The sequence below is a fragment of the Monodon monoceros genome, unplaced genomic scaffold (genome assembly GCF_005190385.1).
Source record: "Monodon monoceros isolate NGI ecotype Baffin Bay Population unplaced genomic scaffold, NGI_Narwhal_1 Super_Scaffold_13, whole genome shotgun sequence".
Lineage (NCBI taxonomy): Eukaryota > Metazoa > Chordata > Mammalia > Artiodactyla > Monodontidae > Monodon > Monodon monoceros.
Window position 1 is genome coordinate 25,859,420 of NW_021703769.1, and position 25,607 is coordinate 25,885,026.

Sequence of the window (25,607 nt, forward strand, 5' to 3'; positions counted from 1 at the left end):
GGGCAGAAGGAGGGGCATCCTGGCCCAGGGGACCTGCGGCAGCCGAGGGGGAGGGGTGCCATGGCGCGGAGGCCTTTCCCATCCCCCTCTGCCCTGGGCCCTGGCTGCTTGATGGGCAGCCGGGAGGCCAGTGATTGGTTGGCGAGCTAGAGCCGCTTGGTCACCATGGGGACGCTCCGGAGGTGCGCGTGCCCAGTGCCCAGCACCAGGAACTAAATCTTCATAATCTGCCGGCTGGGAGGGTGGGGGTGGGGTCGTGCGCGACCCTGGCCTGGGAGAGGGGGTGGCCTGGGAGGCGGTCAGGATTCACTGTGGCCGCCCCTCCCCCACCCACTCTGGTTACAGGTGCAGAGCCGCTTGGGCACCTGGGCGCCACCAGGAACCACGCGGTACTCACCTGACAGTGACCCCGGGAGCTTGAGCGTAGCTTGGGCCTCTGCCTTCTCAGCTGATCAAGCAGGAGGCTGGGGCAGGGCGGGGAAAAGGGGCCTGGAATTTATCTGAAGTGTCTAACCCCCTAGTTAAAAGTTTGTCCTCCTAGGTCCCCCAGCAATGCCACGCTGTCTGCAGCAGGGGGCGCCCTCCACAGGGCTTTGTTGGGCTGTCACTTCAGGAAAGCAGGGATGGCCCAGGAGGTGCCAGGGATGCACCCGCAGCCCTGGCTCTGGGTGTTCAGTGCCATGTGGCCATGCACCAAGGGCAGATCTCTGTCTGCACAGGCTTGGCCTGGGCCTGCTTGCTGGAGGGAGTGACTAAGGGGCAGGGGTGTCACAGTGGAGCCAACCTTCTTCAGGCAGAGGATGGAGAAGTTGGAGGGTCTGCTGTGGGGAAGGGGTCCTGTGGGGAGAGGGTGTAAAGGGGCAAGGCAGTGGTGAGCTGGGGGAAGAGGGGGGCACTGGCCAGGCCCCATGCAGCCCCTGGCGTGTCCGAGAACTCCTGGACCTGCGGCAGGCAGGTCACACTTGAGGCTGCAGCCACTCACTCCCTGGCCCCCGAAGCTGGATATGGCTTTTGTGGGGTGGAGGGCAGGAGGCATGCTCCATGGCTGCTCCGCCCTGATGGCCCCAGTTTCCGGCAGAGGGACCCTGCCCCTACCTCAGGCTGGGGCAAGGCTAGCCTCTTGGCGCCCCCAGCGGGGACGGCAGCGCTCACTCACCTCCTGCCCAGGGATGCTCGTGAGGACAGCATAGGGCAAGTACCCCCTGTGGCTGCCGTGGCCACGTACCTGGGGGGAGAGGGGTCTTAGGGGCCAGCGGGTGCTGAGGTGGAGCCTCACACCCAGGCCTCTCGTTTCAGACGACTCCTCCTCCGAGAGCGGCAGTGGCAATGGCTCCTCCACCCTGAACCCGTCCACCTCGAGCAGCACACAGGGAGACCCCGCCTTCCCCGAGATGAATGGCAACGGCACCGTGGCCCCCGTGGACTTCACCGCTACCGCCGAGGATCAGCCCATCAACCTGTGCGACAAGCTCCCGCAGGGCTCAGCGCTCGGCACGCCCTCCTACCCCTCCGACGCCGATGGACTGCGGAGCCGCGTCAAGTACGGGGTGAAGACCACCCCCGAGGTGTGTGGGGCTGCGGGCTGCTGGCCCGCCGGAGCTGGGAGCCTCTGCCGCGCCCGTACACGGCAGGGCTGTGCGGGGCTGACGTGAAATCACGCGTACCGGGGTTGTGACACCAAGTCAGGGTGGTAGCCGTGGCTGTTCTGCTATCATTGTCCTGGGGAGGCTCTGGAATGGGAGACCGCTCAGTTGACCTCGAGCAAGGCCCTCACTTCTCTCAGCCTCCACCCCCATCTGTGAAGTGGGGTTGTTGGCCTCTGCCTTGGTGGACGTGGTGGGTGACGTGTGGCCTGGCCGCCTCTGCCTCCAAAACAGAGTCTGCTGTGAGGAGCAGCAGCAAGTGGGCTGCATTCAGCACAGAGGCCCAAGGCCTCATGTTTTCTCGCTACTCTGCATGCCTGTCCCCATTCTACAGATGGTGCAGAAAAAAGGTGAGGCCTTTGTTTGTGGCCCCAGGGATGTGGATGTGTGAAACTCAATAGACCAGGCTAATGGGGGGCGGACAGGTGCCCCACCATTTGGCGCTCCCCTCCCCCTCCCCTGTTGCTTCCGAAAGCCATCTCCAGGCCACCGAGGTCTCCTGCAGCAGTGCAGTGCGGCACCAGGGGCGGGAGCTCTCCCGGGGGGTGTTTTCTTCTGCCCGGGCTAGGGGGCCCAGAGGTGCCTTCTCAGAGCCCTACACTCCTGGGCTGCAGCTACGGGCCCCTGCACAGGTTCCTTCCCCTCCCAGGGCCTGTTTTCTCTTCTGCAGAGGGTGTGGGGTGGGTGCCAGTGCTGGCTCCCAATGACGTGTCTCGTGGAAAGGTTCTGTACAAATGAACGGGTGTTCAGTCGTCGCTGTGTGTCTGAGCCCAGGCTGAGGGACAGGTACTGGCCAGAGCACTGTCTTCCCTTCTTTGACTGGGTCCCAGGGGCAGGCACAGCTGCTGCCTCGGCAGGCGGAGAGCCAGAGGGGTTGAGTTTGCCACCGGGGCCTCAGGCCACATGTGTGGACCACGGAAGTGAGACGGGAGCACAAGCGCCACCGATAGTTCTTCTGTTTCCTCTGACGCTGGCAGAGGATTGGCCCAAGAGCACCTGGGACTGTGACTTGCCCAAGGCGCCTTTGACCCTCCGTCGCGAGTCTGACACAGCCCAGTGGGAGGCCAGAGGACCTGGGTGTCCTTTCCCCTTCAGAGTCTATGTGTGGATCAAGAGATGGGCACGAGGCCAGGGACCCTGGGAGGGCTGACCCCGGTGGGTGTGGTCACATGGAGGCTGGTGGTGGCAGCTACCGTGGGACAGGGCACCAATCAGTGTCTGTCTTTATACGTTTGTCCGCAAGAGCTGTATGCCGTCTGGGCCACTATGTGGCCACGTTGCAGGGTGTGATCTGCGGCTGTTTGTTTCCTGGGCCTGACTGCCTACTAGATGCCCACCTCCTTGAGGGCAGGGACTGTGTCTCCAGGACACTGCTAGTCAGGGTACCACTGAGTGAAGTCAGGACTGGACAAAGCCGCAAACTTTCTAAAAGGCAAATGACAGTGGTCCTCGGGGAGCCTTCCCAGAGCACGTGCGGCAGGGGGCAGGAGACCGGACGGGAACTGAGCAGTAAAGGAAGAAGAGGATGGAAAAAGCAGAGAGGAGAGTGGGGAAGTGCATTCCCAGGAGAGCTGGGGAAGGGTCTTGCTCCAGGAGGGGCTCAGGGGGTGGGTCCCTTCTCTACTGCAGGACAAGGGGCTGTGCCTGGTTCCCTCTCCCCTTTCTACACACGCTCTGCATCAGGGCTCACGGTGACTTCCAGGGGTGGCGGCAGACAGGAGAAGCCCAGCCTGGGAGCTGCGGGGATGCCCTTTTGCCTGATGGGCCTGTCTCTTTGGCTGGTTCTTTCCCAGCCCATCTGTTCCTCATCCCCGACAGACAGCACACTCACTGCTTTTGTGACAGCTCGGTTGTCAACTCAGGGTTGCAGCCCCTTGGAGACCAGGGAGGGAAACCCCGAAGCCAGAACAGATCTTGGCACAGCAGGAGAGGCTGGCTGGTGGCGGGAAGGAGCCCTTTCTGTGTTTGCCTTTCCCTCGTGCGATGAGGCACATCCTGGCGTGGGCACTGCTGCCGAGTAAGCCACTATCCCCTCCACTGAACTCCTCCGGGGCGCCAGGCCTCTGCATGTGTGGTTGCGGGCAGTCCCTCCTACAGCCGCCCAGGGAGGGGCGGCAGCATCGCTGTCCCCGTGTCACAGGGGAAAGGAGCAGAAGGAGAGTGACTTGCTCAGGGCCTTGCAGCGTGGCTCACGTGGCATCTGGGTGTGCTCACCGCGGCCTGACCCTCTGCCCCCGCCGCCCTCTCTCAGTCCCCCCCCTACAGCTCGGGGAGCTATGACTCCATCAAAACCGAGGTCAGTGGCTGCCCTGAGGACCTGACGGTGGGCCGGGCCCCCACAGCAGATGACGACGACGATGACCACGACGACCATGAGGACAATGACAAGATGAATGACTCCGAGGGCATGGACCCTGAGCGCCTCAAGGCCTTCAACGTGAGCGCCCGCCCGGGACGGCCAGCTGGGGCAGGGGCTCAGCCGGGCCAGCCCTTCCCATAGCCTGTGTCTCCTGCAGATGTTTGTGCGTCTCTTTGTGGACGAGAACCTGGACCGCATGGTGCCCATCTCCAAGCAGCCCAAGGAGAAGATCCAGGCCATCATCGAGTCCTGCAGCCGGCAGTTCCCTGAGTTCCAGGAGCGGGCCCGCAAGCGCATCCGCACGTACCTCAAGTCCTGCCGGCGCATGAAGAAGAACGGCATGGAGATGGTGAGCCCCAGGCCCACCAGTCCCAGGCTCCCCGCACCCTCCCGGCCTCCTGGGCGCTTTTCCCACAGCCCTGCCAATACCCCTGGAAGCAGGCATTGTGGCCCCTCGTTCACAGAGGAGCCCAAAGCCCAGTGCCGCCCTGCCCACCTCTAGGGCAGGGTCCCTGTGCCCTAACACTGGCTCCATCCCCATTCTGCCTGCAGACCAGACCCACACCTCCCCACCTGACCTCGGCCATGGCAGAAAACATCCTGGCAGCTGCCTGTGAGAGTGAGACGAGAAAAGCAGCCAAAAGGATGCGCCTGGAGATCTACCCGTCCTCTCAGGTGCCTGCTCGCTGCCAGCCACTGGGAGGGTGTCCTCAGCCACGCCGCAGATACTGCCACGGCCCCCGGGTGCAGAGGGAGCAGGGAGGGCGTCCTCAGATGGGAGATGGAGATGCTGGGGGGAGGGGGGCGGCGGGGGGAAGTCAGAGGAGCCCAGACACAAAGGCCTTGCGGACCTAGGAAGGGAGTCTGGACTTCATCCCGAGCCCTGAGAGTGTCTTCAGCCGGGCAGGAACAGATGAAATCTGCCCTGAAGATAGATGAGCACATGGGGGGCTGGGGGAGGCCCTGGGCAAGGCAGCCAGGGGGAGAGGCAGAGTCCTGCAGGTCCCGCGCCGGGTCCCGGCAAATCTGGGGCCACCACCCACCCCCGTCCAGGGACCGTGGTCAGGGCTTGCTGCCCCTGTGGTTCCCCAGCGCCTCCCTCCCGCTCTGCAGGACGAGCCCATAGCCCTGGACAAGCAGCACTCCCGGGACTCCGCAGCCATCCCCCACTCCACCTACTCACTGCCAGCCTCCTCCTACTCCCAGGACCCTGTGCACGTCAACGGTGGCCTGAACTACAGTTACCGTGGTTACGGGGCCTTGGGCAGCAACCTGCAGCCCCCTGCCTCCCTCCAAACAGGAAATCACAGTAATGGTGAGTGTGGGACACCAGGCTCTGCGGCTCCCTGACCAGCTGCCTTGGGAAGGGGGCGGGGCAGGCAAGGAGGCAGCAGAGGCGGCGGGAAAGTGACTCCTTCTTGGCACAGGGACCCTCCCCATCTCATGATCTTAGCCAGTCCTTAGCTTGGAAGGCAAGGTTAACAGGAGCAGCGTTCCACTCCTTTCTTGCCTCCCCGGAGGCTTGCTGGGCCTCTCCCTGGTCCCCTGCCGCTGCCCCACACCCCCTCCACGGGCCACTGCGTGCAGTCCCAGCCAAGGCCCCGCTCTTCACCTGAGTTGAGCCCCTCCACACCCTCGTCTCACCCAAAATGACCAAGTCTCAGTGAGACGGTCACTGGCCCAGGTCTTGCAGAGTTGATGGCAGAGCCAGGATTTGGTCCCAGGCAGGTCACCTCCCTCTCCAGGCCACCGCTTAGGGCCTCACTTGTGAGATGAAGGTTCTTCTTTTTAAAAGCATTTCTTAGTTTTTTAAAAAAATTTATTTATTTTTGGCTGCATTGGGTCTTTGTTGCTGCGCGCGGGCTTTCTCTAGTTGCGGCGAGTGGGTGCTACTCTTCGTTGTGGTACGGTGCGCAGGCTTCTCGTTGCAGTGGCTTCTCTTGTTGCGGAGCACGGGCTCTAGGCGCGCGGGCTTCAGTAGTTGTGGCACATGGGCTCAGTAGTTATGGTTCACGGCTCTAGAGCGCAGGCTCAGTAGTTGTGGCACACGGGCTTAGTTGCTCTGTGGCATGTGGGATCTTCCCGGACCAGGACTCGAACCCGTGTCCCCTGCATTGGCAGGCAGATTCTTAACCGCTGTGCCACCAGGGAAGCCCCGAGATGAAGGTTCTTTGAGCTAGGAGCAGGGCCCCAGCCCTTTCTGCTGCATTGTGGGGCCCCATCTAGGTCACCTGGGACAGTGGTTAGCCATCTGTCCCCCCACTCTAACCCCAGGAGCTGGTGATCTCCTAGGTGCCCCCTGTAACTCTGCCCATGTGACTCTGATGCAGACGGAACACAGGCCAATATTGGAGAAACAGTCCCCAAAAGATACAAACCTCCCCATGGAGCTAGCTGCTGCCCTGAGTGTGGACCTCAGGCCCTGTCACACTGAGGCCTGGGTGGCAGGTGTGGCAGGAGAAGAGCGGGTTCCCCCGGTGAAGGGCAGCCTGGCGGCCTCCGGGAGCTGGTGGGGTCAGGTAGGGGTGATCCCAGGGCCTCTTGAGCCAGGTATCCGGATTTAGTTCTGTGTGCAGCGGGAGCCACAGATAGGCTTTAACCAAAGGAGGCTATGAATTGTGCTGTCTGCCCTTGTGGTGAGATTTTAATGGGGAGGACAGGAGGCAGAAGCAGTGTGCTTCGGGGGTCGTTCAGAGGCGAGAGGAGAGGCTGGGGGTGACAGCAAGTTGCTGCTTGACGAGTAGGTTAGAGGAAGGTGCCGCCCGCAGGCCAGGGAATTCTGGTTCTAGGTCTTGGCTGAACGTGCCTGAGAATTCCTCTCAGGCCCTTGTCCTTGGCCACGGGAGACCCCTTACTGTTCCTGGGCAGCGATGGAGGCGGCTGGTCCCTACCCATGGCAGAAAGCCCAGACACCCTTGCTCACCTTGCCCCCCACCACCGGCAAGTACGTGTGGGTCCCTGGAAGATTCCTGCCTGGGCTTAACTTCTCATCCTTTCCTAATGCCTCTTAACCCAAAATAAGAGGCTGCCTGGCCCTAATCCCTGAGGCTGAGGCCAGAGTGGTCAGCTGCAGCAGGGGTGAAATGGCTGTCCCAGGCGGGCTGCTTTCCTTCCAGGAAGGAGCCTATCTGACAGCCCTGCTGAGTGGGGACCCTGGTAGAGCGTGTCTGGAGACAGGTGCGGGGCAGGAAGTTAGAGCCCCCCCTGTTGCGCACGGGGAGAGTCCTTCCCAGGGGGCAGGTGATGGTGATAGGCCCCCACCTGGCACCACACAGCAGGGCCTGTCTCGGGCCGCAGCTGCCAGGGCTGCTCCGGCCTCTCTTGAGGGCCAGGCCTGCCGCCCTCCCGCCCTGTTCACACTTGCCAGAGAGGCTTCAAGAAAGGCCACTAGCTCTGCCCCTGTACCTCAGTCTCCCTGGTTCCTTAGAAGTGGGTGGTGAGGTCACGGAGGCCGAGATCTGCTCGCTGACCTCCTGCCTGGGGCAGTGGCGTCCTGTGAGCACTGGGTTTGGGTCCAGCAGTTGGAAGAACACCACGGGCAGTCCCAGTCCCAGTACCTTCCCAGCAGCAGCCCTTAAATGAGGGTTCAGTCCATTTGGCACCTTGGTTGGGCAGTCGTGTTGGTAGCTCAGAGCTCCTCACTTAGATCGTGGGCGGATCCAGGTCAGCCCAGATAGACTCAGGCTCTGCCTGTCTTACCTGGGGTGCTGGGCAACTCGCACCCGCTCTGGCCCCTCTAGCAACCACCTGGCCACCTGAGTGTCTGCCTGTAACCAGAGCCCTGGGGGAAGAGACGGAAGGCCTGCTCTGAGCATGGGAGTGAAGAGGACAAGGCTTGGGGGCGGAGGGAGGAAAGAGAGGAAGCCCAGGGCCAGCTCACACCCATGTGGCAGGCGGCCTTCCTCTGCCATCCCCAGCCAGTGTCTGGAGGGGACCAAACCCTGCAGCAGCCGGGAGCCAGCGCAGGCACCCCTGCCTGCTCCCAGACTATCCCAGCAGCACCCACGTGGGGGTCAGCCGCCTGCTTGGCTGCTGTTCCCAGCAGTTCACAGCCCCAGTCCTTCCTCCTGTGTTTCATTTTAACGGACTTCCCTCGACCCTCAGTTCCAAGGATGTTCCTTAGCAGGCCAGTTCCCAGGACCTCCTGCTTGACGTCCCTGTTCTCTGATTAGAGAAGAAATAACCCCATGTGACAGACTGTCCCATCTAGATTCCAACTTCCTTCCCCATTTGGGGGCTGCACCAGCTTCCTTTTAGCAGTAGTCGAGTTTCCATAATTTCTCCCAAGATGTTACTTCTGGTCTATATGTCTCCAGTGACAAGGGCTTGTCCATCTCTGTATCAGCATAAAAACTATAGGGAGTTCCCTGGTGTCCTAGTGGTTAGGATTCTGGGCTGTCACTGCTGTGGCCCGGGTTCAGCGCCTGGTCAGGGAACTGAGATCCTGCAAGACTCATGGTGCGGCCAAAAAAAAAAAAAAAAAAAAAAAACAAAGCTGCTGCCACTGTAGGTGCAATAATGATTCAAACTGGCTGTCAGAACCAGTGAGGTAGTGGGGAGCTGGCTGGTAACTGAGAACTGCCTCACACACCCTCGTACGATGATCTCTGCTTATGGGAGTTGGGGGCTGGGCAGGGCACAGGGAGACGGACCTAGCTGGGTCACAGAAGGCCTCCCAAGCAAGCTTCCACTCCCACACCGCCAGATCCTCTCCTTTGGTGGTTTTCTTGCTGAACACCTCGAAAGAATGCTCAAATTCCAGGAGCTTCTGTGTTTCCTGGAAGCCCTTTCCCAGGGGGCCTCCGTAGGCTGAGCATCCCGAGCCGCACCGAGGGGTTCACCGGCGTGGCTCAGCCCCAGAACAGTCTCCTTGTGCTGTAGCTGAGGGCCGGGGGCCCAGGGAAGTTAGGAATCACCCACGGCGGGGCCGAGCAGGCCGCCAGTCCGGGCTCGCTGACTGCAGAGCCACAGCGCACCCCATAGAGCCGTTTGGGAAAGGTGGAGAGGAGACCAGGCCTGGTGGCCCCAGCACACACCCCCAGTGTGTTTCGGTAAGACTGCAGGCTCCCTCTTTGTTGCCACTGTTCAAGGGCAAAGGGGAGGTGATTTCTCCAGAGGGCCCCTCTGGGTCCTGTCTGACCTTCCGACCTTCACACACCCACCCCACGCTCTCCCGTCCCACCAGCATTAATCTTCCACCTCGCTTGGGCACAAGAGAACTTCTCAAAGGCAAGGGGCTTAGAGGTGCTGCAGCCCATCAGGAGGAGGCTCAGCCCCCAGCGCCTCCCTCCACCTGCCCCTCCAGCTGCTCCCGGCAGGGCGCGCTCCATCTGGCCGCTCCAGCCCCGGCCTCTTTCCCAGGCCCAAGCAGGGCAGCCCAGGGCAGCCAGCCTCTTTCTTGCTCTTCCCCGGCGGCAGCGGTTGAGAAACCCCTTCCTTGTCTCATGAGGCGCACACATGGGTGCTTCTTTTCCTGGCCTTCTGGGGCTCCAACTCTGGACTGCGTCCAGAGCTTTCCACACCCTGTCCCCCTCGGGGGCGTCGGACCCCCACCTACCGGCAGTGTCTTAGCCGCCTCCTCCCCCGGAGACCAGAGCCCAGAGCGCGGAGGCCTGCCTGACAGTCCTCAGAGAGCAGCCGAGGTGCGATGAGTGCCAGGGAGCTGGGCTCAGAGTGCTGCCCGGCCCGAGGCCAAAGCCTCCCCCTGACCCCAACACAGGATCACCCTCGGGCTTAACAGAGAAGCCCACGTCTTGTCTGCAGGCCCCCTTCTAAGCACTGGGGTACAACCGTGGAGACAGACGAGGGCCTTGGGCCCCCACGATAAGGGAAAGGGTGCCCCTCCTCACCCTGGCTCCCCTCCTCACAGGGCCCACGGACCTCAGCATGAAAGGCGGGGCCTCCAACACCTCCACCACGCCCACGCCCACGCCCTCCAGCAACAGCACCAGCCGGACCATGCCCACCGCCCAGCTCAGCCCCACCGAGATCAGTGCCGTGCGGCAGCTCATCGCCGGCTACCGGGAGTCCGCCGCCTTCCTGCTGCGCTCAGCAGATGAACTGGAAAACCTCATTTTACAGCAGAACTGACCCAGCAGCACGTGGAGTGCACTACCCTAGGGAAGGAGGCTCTCCCAGCCCCGGACCGGCTTCCCGCCTCACCAGTTGGTACCTTTTGTTTTTTGAAAGAGGTGGATGCAGAAGAGCTGTTTCTAGCCACACTCCAAGCGCCTGAGACTCTGGGCACAAGGACACTTTTTTTTGGAATCTCACCACACGGGTGCTCTGACCTGCTTGGAAGAGGCCAACGGGGCAGCTTTGGAAGGGCTGGGGCTCCCCCTGACAAGGCGCTGGGGCCGCAGCTCTATTTAGAATCATCTTCGTGGACCCTGATGTTAGAATCCCACCCCCAGATAATTACCTTTCAAGTCTTAGGTGAGCAGAATTGCATATTTATTGAGAAAAACAAAGTGGACCCTTTCTTCCTCTCCCCTTAGTAATTTATTTTTCTGAAAATGGATTCTTTTGTGTTTGTACAGATTGCCAGTCTGTGTCTGTCTGATCAGAAGGATGTATCCCTGTGACCTAACATTCCATATCACTACACTGGCGCGGGCTGGGGGCCGGCAGGGCTGGGGGCAGCGGGGGCGCCGGGCTGGCTGTCCCTCTGAGCGCCCAGCCCCGCCAAGCAGGAGGACCTCACCCACACCCACTACAGAGCAAAGACAAACAAAAGCGGCTCCCCCTCCCCCATCCCACAGACGCCCCAGTCACACGGTCACCCGTATTCTACCTCACACTCCAGCGTGGGCTTTTCCAGGATGTGCCCTGAGCCTGTTCTGAACGGCTGTCTCCCACCTCCCCCACCCAGTGTGTCTGCCTGGGAGGTAAGTCCAGAGGGGAGGCCAGGAGCTGGATGGAGCCCAGGGAGGAGCCCCTGGCCCCAGCGCTTGACAGGACAGAGTGCTGGGGCACAGGCAGCCGGTCAGCTGGGTCCTTGCCCTCACCCTGCCCCCAGGGAGCCAGGTCGGAACACTTCTCCGCACAGGCCCTGGCCCCTCGGACAGGGCCCCCGACCCCACCCCCCTCATTGCTGCAGGGTGCGCCCCTGGCTGTCAGGAAAGGTGGACCGCAGCTCCTGTCCCCTGCCCCCGTGGCTGGAGTAAAGGGACCATCAGCAGAAGTGGAGAAGCCACCTGGGTTCTCCTAGGACCAGCCCTTCTGCAGGGGCCAGTCCTGGAAGAAAACCATAATCCCTGGAGTGTGAAAAAGGGCAAAAAGAAAAGGCTGGCCTGGTTTCCTTCCTCCCCGATAGGCACTTCCTCTTGCTCAGTGCAATACCTACCAGTGCTGCTAAAACCAGGGATTTGCCCAGACCTCACAAGGCCCACAGGGCCTCTCCATGCGACACTCCGTAGCCATGACAGAAGCCCTCTGTTGCCTTTCTGCCCTCAGAGCAAAGAGGTCCCATGGGAGCCAGGGCCGAGGGGACCCTAGGGTCGAGAGCCGCTCGACCCCAAAGCAGGCACCCCCTTCCCAAACCAGCTTTTCTGCAGCCAACTGCCTCCTGGCACTGTGGCAGACCACCCTCAGGAGGGGTGGTGAGGGGGCTCCAGCGTGGATGCCTCCCCCTACTCGGATCCGCGACTGAGCTATGGGCCCCCGATCCAGAAAGTCTGAAGGGCAGGGGGTCCTGCCCCCTGCTTGCTTCCAGCCCCGAGAGGTTGAGGGTGGCCTTTGCTCTCCCAAGTGGCCTCCAGCACCCCACGCAGCCACACCACCTCTGCCTTCCATCTGACCAGTCCCCAGGCTCCAGCCAGGGCCGGGACGCCGAGACCCGCCGTCAGCACAGCACAAGCTCCAGTGCCCGAGGCCGCTCCCACCCCACCCCCAGCGTCCACACGTCCCGCCCCCATCTGCTCAGTACTGCTCGCGGACGTTTGAATTTGTGTAAATATTTATTTTTGTGTGTGAACAATACTACAAAAAGTAATCAGTAGATCTTTTGCAAAATGTTACCCCAGGCAATTTGTGAAAATCTTAACGTTGAAAACTGGCACAGACAATCGCCGCCTTAGAATTCTCGACATCAACTGCTTCACGTGTCATTTCTCCTCCCGGAGGCAGTACCCAAGCCAGGCACAAACGGTTAGCTTTTCTGAACACACAGGAGTGAGAAAGACTGGGGAAGCGGCTTCCGCCACCACCCGCACAAGGGATTAGATCTGAAGCTCAGTATAAGCTCCAGTGTGAAGTCGTGTTTTTCTGAGTCAAGCTTGTCCTAACTGACTGACCACCTTCAGCGGCCTTAGCACCGCGATAAGAGTGTGGGTTCAGTGTGCTTCCAAGAGAAAGGAAGCAAACGATGATAGGGGTCAAGGTCCGCTGGGGCTCCCAGAGCCCCTCCAGGACAGTGGATCCCATCACGTTGACCCCACCTCTGGGGTGGGCTCCTTCCGAGTGAAGCTGCACGTGAAGCCCTCGTGACGGCCGAATCGGGAGCAAGTTACTGCGTGGAAACAGGATTCCATTAGCTAGTTCCGTCAGGGAACTTGTTCAGTTTTGCTTTTGTTTTAAAAGATGCAGCGTCAACCCCATCCCTCTCCTCCTGACTTGGAGAAGCACCAAGGAGCTGGCTCTGCTGAACCCAGCTCGCTGCTGTCCCCACCCACCCCAGGGACTGCCTTCTCCTAAAGGGAGCGTCTAAAGCCCTGCCCCACAGCCAGTTCTTACGGAGGGCCTCAGGGCACAGATTGATCATTCGGGATCCTACTTTTAAGAGGTAATGCAAGAATAGAATATATATCAGTTCCAGAGTCTTTGCAGGGGGCTAACTAATCCCACAAGGTTGGAATCAGAGGAGAAATGGGAATTTGGTCTTAGTGGTGGGTCATCGGGTAGACCAGTGAGAGTACAACCCATCTAAAACTCATTTTACCATCACCACTCAGTTTATACCCAAGGACAGTGTTGAGGGGGAGGGGGACCGGCAGGGGGTTGGAAAGTTTTAGAAGATTTCAAACAAACAGGTGGAACCCAGCCATCCCTATTCCCAAGGGCCACTTATGACTCCAGGGGTGGTTATAGGATTAATTACCAGTTCATATTCAAAATGCTGCTTTGAACTCAGAGGGTTGATACTTTTAATTTGTAATTTTTTGTAAAACTTTTTACAAGATAGTAAAGTATTTCACCAGAATACCAGTTTCAATCCGTCCATGGTCTGATTTTTATATAATTTAGTGGTGCTTTAGAAACTTTGTTTTTGTTGTTTATGAGCTAAACAGCTCAGTCCTTTTTCGCCTGTATCTACCTAAGACCAATGTGAACCTTTGTATTTTTGCTCCTAATTTTGGACTCAGTGAAAGTGTACTGTTTACATGTACAGATGCCCCGGTCCCTGTGTGTCCTGCAAGACTCGCTCCTGAGGAGGAAGGTGCACCTCAAAGCTCATCTGCTTAGCAAAGCCACAAAACAAAAACCTCTCACTTTTTACCTATGTTTCCACCTAAAAACAAAAACAAAAAACCTACACCACACAGAACTCAGATTTGCTGAAAAATACTTTTCTAAGCTCAGAAAAATCTCCATGCGGCAGATGGCCCATATGCTTGTGTCATATGGTCCATTTAGGAGCAGGGCTCAGAAGGGAGACTTCCTACCGGCTGCAGGTGGGACACTGACTGCGTGGACTCATGAAAAGTGAAACTAGGACTTGGCTGCAGAGCCGAGGGTGGATATAGCTCTTCTCCTGACAGCCTGGGAATGGGAAGGTCACGTTGACTCATGGGAGCTTCAGGGTCAAGCCACCCAAGATTTAGGGACAACCCGAGAGGTTTCCAATCCCCTGGCATAATTTAGACACGTTGGGGAAGAGCGCAAGTTCCTTACCTGAGATGAGTTTTAAGACTTTCCAATGCAGATGGTATAAGCATTTCTTCAGGGTCCCCTGGAGGCAGCTCATTCATGAGGCATCACCTCTGGGGAGGGGCAGGGGGCTCCAGACAGTAAGCATATGGCACTTAAGACAAACAGCAGATGGCACCAACTTTTGAAGATGACTCTTTATTACTTAATCAATGGCTTCACCTCTAAATTATATTTTTACAGATATGCACCTATGCAACTTAACGTGGCTCTTCTAAGCAGGTGAGGACTTCCTCCTCAATGCTCTATAAAAATTATTTGTGTTCTATATAGTGAGTTTTTCCAGTAAATGTGGCTTAATATTTTAATTCTTAGAATGTGTCTTCTCTATGTGATGCAACTAAATTCTGTTTTGTTTGTGGAATGACTAGCACAGGCCAACTCCCTCTCCCCTCACTTAACAAAAGACCAATGAGCTGTTAATCGAGCTGTTATCTCCATGGTATTACTTGCTAAATGCACTGATTTCATAAGTATGTGGAATCCTTTTTCTTTTGAATCTGTATATCATATATAAGACTGAATCTACTTAATAAACACTGAATAACAAACTGAATGCTTTATTTCCACTGTGTCCTCTCAACAGCAGCACTGCCAGCCAGTTCTGTTCCCTCCAACTCTAGTTTGGCACTGAGACACCATTCTACCAGTAGATTCCACCTTTTTTTTTTATTTGTATACTATTTTTGGCTGCTTTGGGTCTTTGTTGCTGCCCACGGGCTTTCTCTGGTTGCAGCGAGCGGGGGCTACTCTTCGATGTGGTGCACAGGCTTCTCACTGTGGTGGCTTCTCTTGTTGCGGAGCACAGGCTCTAGGCACGCGGGCTTCAGTAGTTGTGGCTCGTGGGCTCCAGAGCACAGGCTCAGTAGTCGTGGCGCATGGGCTTAGTTGCTCTGTGGCATGTGGGATCTTCCCTGACCAGGGATCGAACCCCGTGTCTCCTGCATTGGCAGGCAGATTCTTAACCACTGCACCACCAGGGAAGTCCCAGATTCCACCTTTTCCTAGCCAATAAGCTAGCACACAGAAGGTCCTTGGTAGATTTTCTTGAACAAATGAACTTGTCACTTTTTTTGGCACCTCACCCTTCAGAAAGGGAAGGAAATGGACCTTTCCTGGTCCTCGTCAGGTGCCCAGCACAGGCACACATCATTTTGAAATCTCACCGTTGCCTTCCCAGGGAGGTGCTCTGGCCCCGCTTACAGATGAGAAAGAGGGCATGCCGGGTGCACACCTCGCCTGGATTCAGCCAGCGCCCAAGCAAGGTCTTAAATGCAGCTGTTTCCCGGCAAATCGCCCTCTTTCCACTCCCGTCCGCCCAGGGCGCAGCTCTTCTGAGACTGAAACCAAACTCAGGCGGCTGGGAAAACCGAGGAAACACCATCCCTGGTCCTGAACCGTCAGGACTTTACACTCCATTCGACCCAACACCTGGGGTCCCCTTGAAGGAAACAAAAGGGCTGCTTTTTTTTTTTTCAAAGACGTTTACTTGTGTGCAGACTTTTTTTCATCCTGCATTCAATTTAGGTTAAACTTTGAGGAAAACTTTCAGGAATGTGACTGGGGCCAAACCTGATTGTCAGGAGTTTAAAATCAATTCTGAGTTAAAAGCATAAATGTAATTAACAATTGCTTGTATATACACACACCCACACACACTATGTGGCAGTCGTTAAACGTTTTTTTTGTAATGGCAGAAGAATCTTTTTTTAAATGAAATTCTGTGCAGTAGCCAAATATATAAAACAGGTAAAGGGAGATGGGCCAACAGTTTGAAAATGCTGCCCCAAGGGAGTCTCTATACCCTGGGGCTGAGATTCGTAAGAAGAGGAGCAGGTACAGTCAAAGCAGAAGGTGGCACTTCATCTTCTCAGATGCAGGTAGGGACCCAGAGCAGCAAGTCCTCAGTGATGCCATGACAGTGTCTGTCCCACCAAAACTACCACTGCTGAGAACCACCGAAGGACCACAAACTCCCCCACCTGGGACAACACAGCCAGAGCCCCGGCCCACGGCCCACGGTCCGCGCTGGCCCAATGGAAAGCACTCACCTCCAGCTGAAGCCGCAGCCAGCCGCGGGGACACTGGGATCCAAGGAGGAAGCGCTTGTGGACAGAGAAGGGCTGCTTGGTCCCGGCCCAGCTTCTTTAAATGGAGCTCCAGACCACCGGTGTTAAGTGTAGAGGACGACATCAAAGGGGCGCCCCCATGGAACAGTGAGATCAAGGTTACTCAGTGACCGAGCAGGCCAAGCTCAGCTTACTTGGTGAGGGGGGGAGACCGTGCCTGTAACGCACTTTTAAATCTAAATGCACTAGTGAAGGTCAGTAGCTAGACTGTAGGATAATCCTTTGCAAAGTCCTCTCTCCCCTCTTTTGTATAAACCCAGATTTTATTAGGTTTATTATCAGTCAGGGGGTTCTTCAGTGAGGGGCTCCAGCTGCTGGCGGGGCGGAGGGGGGGCTCTTAAACCGTCTGAAATAATACAACTTGTGTGTGCATGTGCACGTTCCTGCGGGGAGAGGGTCCAGAGCTCCCACTGGACTCTCAAAGGAGCCCGTGTTCCCAGAAAAGTTAACCATTGCACTGACAGCTGTATTTTTGTTACTGTCATCCTTACAGAGCTTCCGTCTATTACCTTTTGGTTGTTAGAGATGCTCATTCCAGGCTTTCAAAATGATGCACAAAGAGGAAGAAGCACAGGGCACTGTCACCATTTGGTTTCAAGTATTGACCTCCAGGGTCACAGAGCCTACCCTCTCCATCACTTTAAACGGCGCGCACACACCATACACCACACACACACACACACACACACACACACACACACACACACACACACAGGGCAACACAGCCCGTGCCGCCTTCTCTCAGGGCACAGGGCAGGCAGACGCTTTGGGCTTTGGTCCCCGAGGCCGGAGGGACGTGGCTACTCTGTTGAGTGTAAACACACACACACACACACACACACACACGCATCCCTCTCAAGCAGGGTCTGACTTCCTCATGAGCAGGTCGGACATGAAACAAACGGGTGACACTGTGCCTGGCCAGTAAGACAGCGCTCTTTCCAGATTCTGAAACAGTAGATTTCCTTGTCCTTTGGACCATGAATAAAATAAGCCTCTCCTGCCAAGTACTCAGTTTCTAAACCCAGGACTATGCACTCAACTGTAGTGAGGGGCTGAAAGTCAGATACCCACTCAGCTCGCACCAGCCCTCAGCGCGCCACACGGGCCCCCCCTCTCCACGGCTCCTCCCCGGGGCGAGGGTCAAGCAGACGACAGGAGCCTCTCCTGTCTCGGTCCCACGCGAGCTAACAGGATGGGGTACTTCCTATGCGCCGCACACGATGACTTTATGCAGTAGCAACTCTCAGCCCAGATCAGTGATGAGCAAGTGGCCAGGGGCTTAGTGACTTACCCCAACCACTGCGCTGGCAAGCAGCCAGGCCCCCACTCTCACCCAGCGCACGTTCCACCTCCCTGCTGAGATGCAGTTGGCGGTCAGGTCCCAGCCCTGGCTTCCAACACATTCTAAGCTCCTGCAGAAGTAACTGGGCCAACAGATTCCATGACATGAAGGCACACGTACACATCACCACCACCAGGCAGTTACCCAGGCACCACAAAGCCACCTGACCATGACTTCTCTACCCGCACCTCGATCAAACTGCAGCACCGTAAAACGACAGCTTGCACTGCCCCAAAACATGTTCCGACGCACGTAAAATCTACTTTCTCCAGTTCACGGGAAACAAATTAATGGATACGTATTTTAATTCATCTTTAAAGTCAATCCCTGCAGTCTGTCATCCACTGAGGCTCGTCAACCAGCGTCAGACCCCATTTCGGGCAGGCCCCTCCCTCGCTGCTGCTGGTCACCCTCCCACAAGATCCTCTGCCAGGAGGACTCTCTCAAGCAACCTCAGTCTCAGCGAGGCGGTTTGGATGAGCAGCTGTGGAGGGACGGCATAGTTCACGGCTTCGATTCTCAGGCGAAAAGGACCCCCATCGGTTTCATGAGATTTTGCTTCCAGTCCACATGGTGGATAAATGGGTAAGTTCGCCACGTCATGCTCAGTCTGATGAAGACCAGCAACACTGACAAGTCGCACCTTTGGGACCAATGTCTCAAAAGAACTCCACACACGAGGGACTTCCCTGGCGGTGCAGTGGTTAAGACCCCGGGGGTGTGGGTTCGATCCCTGGTCAGGGAGTTAGGGTCTCATAAGCCTTGCGGCCAAAAAACCAAAACATGAAACAGAAGCAATACTGTAACAAAATTCAATAAAGACTTTAAAAAATGGTCCCCATCAAACAAAACACAAAGCTCCACGGACTAGAAAATCAGCTCCAGCGCCGAGGTGAAGTGAGCCAGGGTCTGCCTCCCAACCCAACCTTCCTCCCAGCCCAGCAGGGAGGCCGCAGAAGATGACCGAGACCACACGTGCAGGTTGTACAGGTTTATTTTTCCAAGACCACAGAGACATACAAGAGCAGTGCTTTCCCTGGCGGACCAGTTTCCAACTGTCCCCTAGGGTGGCCCCAAAGGTCACAGCAGAAGGAGGAAGAGGGTCAGACACGCTTGTGCCTCTGCTCCCTGTCTTTGGTAAACAGACTCTTGAAGTTGACAACCTGGACTTGGCCAATACTGCATTTAAATCACCACCACATCTTTGCCAACTTCCCACTCATGCTTCAGATGACAGAAATGCCACAATGGATGAAAAGTGGGGGAAAGAAAAGACCTTTCGGATGAAATGAGACTTGCTGAAGTCATACCAATTTTACAGCTCACACAGACGCACTCACACAGGGAGACCTAAGTTCAACAAGGAAGATGCTCAACTCACAAGTCGAGGAACAAGAAATAAGGCAGGAAGCAGGGTGAGGTGACACAGCTATGGAGACATCTACTTGCTGGAAACGTGTCGGGAGAGAGGCTGGCAGCTGGCATAGCTGTTTCTTCCTTAACCTGCTGTCAGAAGTATGTCCAGTGGAGTCCTGTGGCCCCAGGAAAGCGTGCTCCCAGGTACTGCTGACAGGTGGGGAGCCCGGAGCCAGGTCCAGAAGGCCCACCTGGGGGGGCTGCCCAGGGCACTCACCCTTGAATCCAGAAGCACTTGACACTGGTGGTGGTGATTTGTCACACATGGCGGCGAGCCGCCAGTGAAGGTCGGAGGAGAAGCGATGAGGAGCAAGACGCATTCGCCCAGCAGCGAGCAGCCGGGCTGCCCGTGGCTCTGCAAGTGCAGCAGGTCCACCGGCTGACCGGTGACAGGGCACCGGGCCAACTGGCAGGTCCCAAGTCAATCACTCCACCCCTCACGTCGGGCAGCACAGCACGCAGTGGCTCTGACACAGGTGGAGAGAAGTCAATGACACCACTTTAATGCAATGATGCCGAAGACGTAAAATAAGGGAGAGTCGTTCGTGTTCTCTGTACAATACATCCATTTACAGAATCGGCCAGTACTGTGTACAACATATAAATACATGATAAAACATTAGAGGTGCAGAGAGCATACTTACAGAAGCCAGAAGTTCACTTTATACATCCAAGGATAAAGAGTTAAAAATATAAAAATAAGAAAAACACACTGCTTTGAAATGTAAAATGACTTTCACATACACAGGTGTGTGGAGATGCCCACTCCCACAGTGTCCAAAGTGACGGAGAGGGTGTCGAGCAGACAAATTCACCTGCCAAATGTCTGGACACCTGACTTACAAGGAGGAAAGACAATCCTATACCCGACCCATTGTCCAAGCAGGTCTATTCAAGGTTCCGAACGCTCCCGTGGGCCAGTGGATTATTCGGAGACAGCCAAGTCCCAAACCGGCTTCAGCAACAGAACCAAAGGTCAAACTGGCTCCACCAACTGGCAAATGACTGTGACCCTGAGGTCAGCAGGTTCTGAAGCCCCCTGGTGGGCGCTGCTGGGAGTTGCTTTAACCCCGTGCTGGCTTCCTCCCCATCAACTCCCCGAGGAACAGCGGGAGGAAAGACGGCAGGGAGGGGGCAGTGGAAGACTGACATTTCTACTCAGTTCGGGTAGGTTAGTCCCCTTGGTGGAGAACACAACCTTCTTGCTTCAGCTTCAAGTCCCTCTGAGTCTCAAGGAGGCTCCCCACGCCGCACCAGGCTCTGTCTGTGTGACAAGAGCTCGGGCTGGCCGGCCAGCCTTGGGCAGCCCAGCAACCTGCCCTGCAGGAAACCCTTCCAGCAAAACCAGAAGGCCGACAAGTGGCCGAGGGGCTTTAGCACTACAGATTTTAGGGACAGGCAAGAGAACTCTTGCCTAGAGAGACAGTCTATTTTATCAATGATATTCTGTACACAGATTTAAGATCCGTCATTATCAAAATACACACACTAAATATACAACTTTTCCCATGGCCATAATTTATTATCTCACCACAAGGCACAATACACAGAGCTTTGAGGGTCCAATACAGTCATCGTGACAGAACGCACCACAGCCCTGGCACATGATCATGGCTTTCAGGCTGCACGCACACTGGAGTGAGATGCTTTCCACCGTGCTGCTGTCGGTGAACATCTGCAAGGAAAGTGATGCGCTGTGGCTTGCACCAAAGTTTGCTTTGTGGCTCAGCTGCACCACACTTCCGGCAAGGCCTTTGGCAAAGGTGGGGGAGCCAGAGGAATAATTAAAGCTGGTGGAACTTAGCTGGAGTTTGGAAAGCTTCCCATAAAATGCCTGTTTGATGTTGAGCTGGGAGGGGATGGAAGAAGGCTCTAGAGGCTGACTGAGCCCTTTCCCAGGCTCTCGGGGTAATTTCCAGAAGGGCAAATCAAGGACAAAGGGGATCCCTTGCAAGTGATCCACCAGCTCCCGAGGACTAGGCCCCGCTACATTTCTGTTCTCTGCATTCGCCTTGAGAGGCCCCCCACCAAAAGTCTTCTCGCTCTTGATGCTGCCAACAGAGGCAGGCGGTGGCTTCGGAGCCCAGTCTTCCCTGGCAGTCTGCACCCCATCAGACACAGAGTTTTTGCTTGGCCCCGACTTCCTGCTGGGAAAATCGGGAGGGGCATCAGCAGGCAGAGGCATTGGCTCCACAGGCCGGGGGCACTGAAGGGCTGCAGCCTCGTTTTTGGAGCCAAAGAGCTTCTTCCCTTGGCCTCCAGCACTGTTCTGATCACCCAGGGCCCGACCTGCCTGATCGGGACCCGAGGAGACCACAATTGGAGATGAGCAACAAGGGGCTCTCGAGGTAGTGAGATTTCCCGGACTCGTGCCTGGGGCAGCACTTGAATTACTGCACTGGGACAGGTCACCAGCTTCCTTCTGATCTTCAAAACTAAAGGGAGAGAACTGCTCTTTGGAATCCACTTCTACTTTCCCAGAGGCAGCCATTGGATTTGTCACTGGATATAGGGAGCCTAAAGTCAGGGCGTGCTTGGAAATCTTTGGGGGCGCTCCAGGAGCCTGGGCGGCCTCCAGCCTGGCAAGGCCGGTGCTTGCTTCACGGCTCTCAGGTAGAAGAGACTCCTTCGAAGCTCTTAAAGAACTGGGACTGCTACTGCCAACCTCACAACTGCTTTCCGCAGGGTCTTGCAAAGATCCCATATGCAGGGAGCCGTCATGGCTCTGCTCTGTTGTCAGTGGGAGTCGTGGGGATTCGGGTTTGCTGCCACCGTGGGCTGGACGAAGAACCTTCTCTAGGGGCAAGCTGCCCTGCAGCAACTGCATCACGAGGGGGTTAGTAGCCTCCACCGAGGACGCAAGCCTGCCCAGGGACACAGGCCTCGGCTGGTACTCGGTACTGGCCAGTAACAGGGAGTCTGGGATCTTTTGGGGAACCGCACATACTCGAGACACCCAGCTCTGTGGAGCAACCATCCCGTCTGTCCTTGTGACCAGACTCAGGTCACCGTTCACCTTGGAGAGTGAGGTGGAGCGGTTCCAAACGTGTTTCTCACCCTTCTCCACTGCTGAGGACCTCTTCGGCACTGCAGCTTTACTAGGCTCAGCCTCAATGCTGTCCTCAGAGAAGTGGCCTTCAAAGTCAGAGGCTGTGTCTGTGGACTCGCTGTGAGGACTCAGCACTTCAGAGTCTCCACTGATTTTCAACTTTCCACCTTCCAGCTGTCTGCGGTCGTGGCCGGTGCTGGCAACGCACCCTGGAGATGGCACTGTCCAGAGTGAAGCCAAGCTGTCGGGGGGATCCAGACCCTCCTCAGCTGTCAACCCCCCAGTTGACGCTGGAATGAGGGGAGCAGCTTTCTCCCACTCGTCTCCAACCTGCGGCTTAACAGATGGGACGTCTTCTCTGGAGTCGGGTTCAGGCTGTCCCACTGCCTTGTCATTTGACAGGCCAGGCATCCAAGGAGCAGCACCAGCGGAGACGGGAGCCTCGGTTTTCAAGTTTTCTTGTCTAGTAGCACTTTCCCTCGTGGGTGGGCCCGAGTCACCAAGTCCTGATTCATCATCAAATGGTCTGTCCTGCAGGGAACCGGCCAACGATGGTTCAGGGATGGGACTGGGGGTCACATTCACAGGATCCTTCACGGTGGGATTACTGTCACTGTCTAGAGCCTGGCCGGTTCCTTCTTCTAATCCAACATTCCCCGCTAGAGCCTGAACAGGACTGCTCTCCAGGGGGATGGTGGGTCCTCGCTCCTCATTACCCCTTTCCCAGGAAGCGGTACCAGACCCACATTCAGTTCTACCTCCCAGATGCAACGCAGGCTGCTCAACTAATCGCTCAGGTGCTGGGGTTTTGGAGGGCAGTGGGGGTAAGGCCTGGCGTGGCTGGTCCCCAGTGGGAGCAATGGGAAGTCGGGAAGCATCTTCCAGCCCGCTTCTGAGGCCATCTGGAACCCTCCGGCGTGGGTAGCTCTTCTCCTTTCTGGGAGAAGCCAGGTCCTCTCTGCTGGCTCTGGACACGGCAGTTCCAGGATGGACATGCTCCCCATTTAGAGGACAAGGCGGCAGTAGTTGTGTTCGCTGTAGATCTGACGCACACTCTCCAGGGGTACCTGGGGCTCCCCTGGGCTCAGGGTGGCCACAGGCCTCACCACCATCACCACTGCCGATGCCTCTGCCACCTCCCTCATCGGTGGCCCCGCCGCCACCTCCACCCGGGCCACCCCCCCCTCCGATGGCAGTGGTGGCCGCCTCTCGATGGCAGTGGTGGCCTCTCGCCCCTCGGACCTGCAGAGCACGGGCTTTAATGTCTGCAAGGGTCCTGGTGCCAGTCCAGCCCCGGCAGGAGGACTCCGTGATGGGGACGATGCGGGGGCATATCTGGTAAGTGGGCTGACCTTTAACCACCCAGGGTGGTTTGATACGTGAAAGTTGAATCTGCAAGAGAAAAATAAGAAAACAGTTTTAATTGACTGAGCACTCTGACCTAGGAACTGTAAAGCTAAATCGCGACCCTAGTGGCCTAGAGAATCCAATCATTTTCCTTAAAAATGAAATAATCGGGCTTCCCTGGTGGCGCAGTGGTTGAGAGTCCGCCTGCTGATGCAGGGGACAGGGGTTCGTGCCCCGGTTCGGGAAGATCCCACATGCCGCGGAGCGGCTGGGCCCGTGAGCCATGGCCGCTGAGCCTGCGCTCCGCAACGGGAGAGGCCACAACGGTGAGGGGCCCGCGTACCGCAAAAAAAAAAAAAAAAAAAAAAAAAGAAATAATCATGGTAAAATGGCTGTCCAAGACACCACACCATTCTGAGAAGATTCTGCTCAAGGGCTGTTATATGCCACACTTCTAAATTTAATTTCTGGTGGGACTGTGTAAGTCACTACACAAAAAATCTAACACCACCCAATAAAAGATTTTAAAACCCCAAAGGATTATGACCTCTAGAGATAACTTCAACAGAGTGAACAACCAAGTGAGGAAGAAAAGAACCTTATCCCCCTGATACTCAAGTCAGTCTCAAGAACGCCTCTCGTACAGAGAGTTCTACACTCCCACATAATTAACACAAGGGCCCGGGGGCCTTCTGTCCCTGCAAAGGAGCCCCACTAATCTCCCGTCCCTCAAAGGGGCCTGGGCTCAGGGCAGCCAGGATCAAACAGCCTCCTACCCGGATGGGCGGGACTTTGGGCTCCTCTTTGGTGGGCTGTGGCTTTTCGGTGTGAACACTTTCAATTGTGTTACGAAAGGACTGACGATCTTCAAGCCGGGGCTTCTTTTCGGGAAAGGATGCAGAGGCCGCCTGCTCAAAGGATTTCCTCTTCTGATCCTTGGGTTCCTGATCCACGGTCTCCTGAGGCAAGCTGGGAATCCTGTCTGGAGACGTGGAGACACGTGCCAGGTCGTCTGGATTGGGCTGGATCCGGGAAGCCACAGTTTCCACCGGGAATTCGGAACTCTCTGGGTTGGGTGCTGCGGAGGATGTGCCAGGCAGGTGGGGACCGCCCACCCCTGCTGCATCGGTCTTAGCCTCCCCATCTTTGTACAGGGGGATGTCTGGTGCCACAGACTGTGTGTCTTTAGCAACCTCTGCTTGTTCTGGCTCCTGTTTTTTGTACAGATTCCTTCGGGCTCTGGTTCGGAGATCTGGCCGAGAGCGTTTCTTGAAATGCCCATCTCGCTGCCGGGTGGCCGGGCCACGCTGCGGTCGTGTTGATTCTCCCGAGACACGCAAGTCACTCTTGATTTCAACCTCCTCCTGGCCCACATTCTGCTGCAATGACTCTTCTTTGCTTAAACCCAACCTGCAAACCAAACTCACATTATCAGTTACAGGGCAGAGAGGGCACATCCACTATGAATAATATACACCCAAATATTAGATCTCTCAGAACAAAATAAATCTGCATGGTATGTAACACTAACCATAGAAAAACCTATGTTAGCTCCCCATGAATGGTATTAAGCTAAATAAGAGTCACTGCAATCTCCACATTCCTGGGTGACACAGCAGTATGCATGGCTTTGAGAACACCTGCCTCTGTCCCCCCAGAAACCACACTAGGACTCACAGCACCAAGGGCCTTACTTTTGTCCATAGTAGTCTTCGAAGAACTTTTCTTTCCATTGTTCCACCTTCTTTTCCTTCTCCATTTCCTGTCGTATCCTGACTTGCATCTCATGAGTGAATTCGCCTAGAAAGAAACAAAGCTCTTCAAGTGATGCATTAAGGATATTAAGGTCTGTCTTAGGAAAAGCCAAATCTTGCAGTTCTACCATGTCAGGAGTTTTCAAAATAACACATGACTTTGGTGAGCTTGGAAATCATTTTTTGAACCCTCACTATGTTCCTCACGCTGGCTCCCGTCTCCCCCAGAGGATCTCACATGGTGCTCTTACTCAGGACAGAACTAACACACCTATTATAAGGGAAATTTACCCTTCCCTCGGGTAATCAGTCCTTCAACAGCAAACAACACATTGAGCAGAACAAAAACAAACAAGAGAATTGTTCTTACTCCATGCGCAGAAAAAAGTTAACAGAGCAGGCTCAGACAGGCCTGCTGACAAGGTGGGCCCCTGGCTGACATCTGGGACCTTGGATTTCAGGAGGGTCCCCACCCCATAACTGACAGGGAATGGCTCACTGTGCCTGAACAGCTGAAGCAAACCAGATGGTTTATGGTGAACACCTGCTTTCCTTTGGGGAATCTGGAATTTGGGTTTGGGTCAGACAGAGGCTTCCTACATGATCAGCCCCAGTAAAAACCATAGGCACCAAGTCCT

The 25,607-nt window shown here is 56.4% G+C and overlaps 2 protein-coding genes across 8 annotated transcripts in view; one reads left to right on the forward strand and one right to left on the reverse strand.

The window, feature by feature from the left end:
• The window catches only part of NOL4L (nucleolar protein 4 like), a 130,613-nt gene extending 116,133 nt beyond the window's left edge, over positions 1–14,480 (forward strand). For 6 of the 7 annotated variants that reach the window (XM_029221856.1, XM_029221857.1, XM_029221858.1 and 3 more), the window contains 6 exons: positions 1,297–1,565; positions 3,895–4,080; positions 4,160–4,351; positions 4,555–4,677; positions 5,116–5,317; positions 9,872–14,480. In XM_029221856.1, the coding sequence (XP_029077689.1) occupies positions 1,297–1,565; positions 3,895–4,080; positions 4,160–4,351; positions 4,555–4,677; positions 5,116–5,317; positions 9,872–10,092 (1,193 nt within the window). In that variant the 3' untranslated portion in view covers positions 10,093–14,480. The remainder of the gene's footprint in view (positions 1–1,296; positions 1,566–3,894; positions 4,081–4,159; positions 4,352–4,554; positions 4,678–5,115; positions 5,318–9,871) is intronic. The other variant, XR_003793318.1, reaches the window with a different exon arrangement.
• Positions 14,481–18,229: 3,749 nt separating this feature from the next.
• The window catches only part of ASXL1 (ASXL transcriptional regulator 1), a 67,709-nt gene continuing 60,331 nt past the window's right edge, over positions 18,230–25,607 (reverse strand). The window contains exons 11-13 of the mRNA XM_029219279.1: positions 24,910–25,015; positions 23,992–24,625; positions 18,230–23,260 (exon numbers count right to left, since the gene is read on the reverse strand). Of these exons, the coding sequence (XP_029075112.1) occupies positions 20,342–23,260; positions 23,992–24,625; positions 24,910–25,015 (3,659 nt within the window). The 3' untranslated portion in view covers positions 18,230–20,341. The remainder of the gene's footprint in view (positions 23,261–23,991; positions 24,626–24,909; positions 25,016–25,607) is intronic.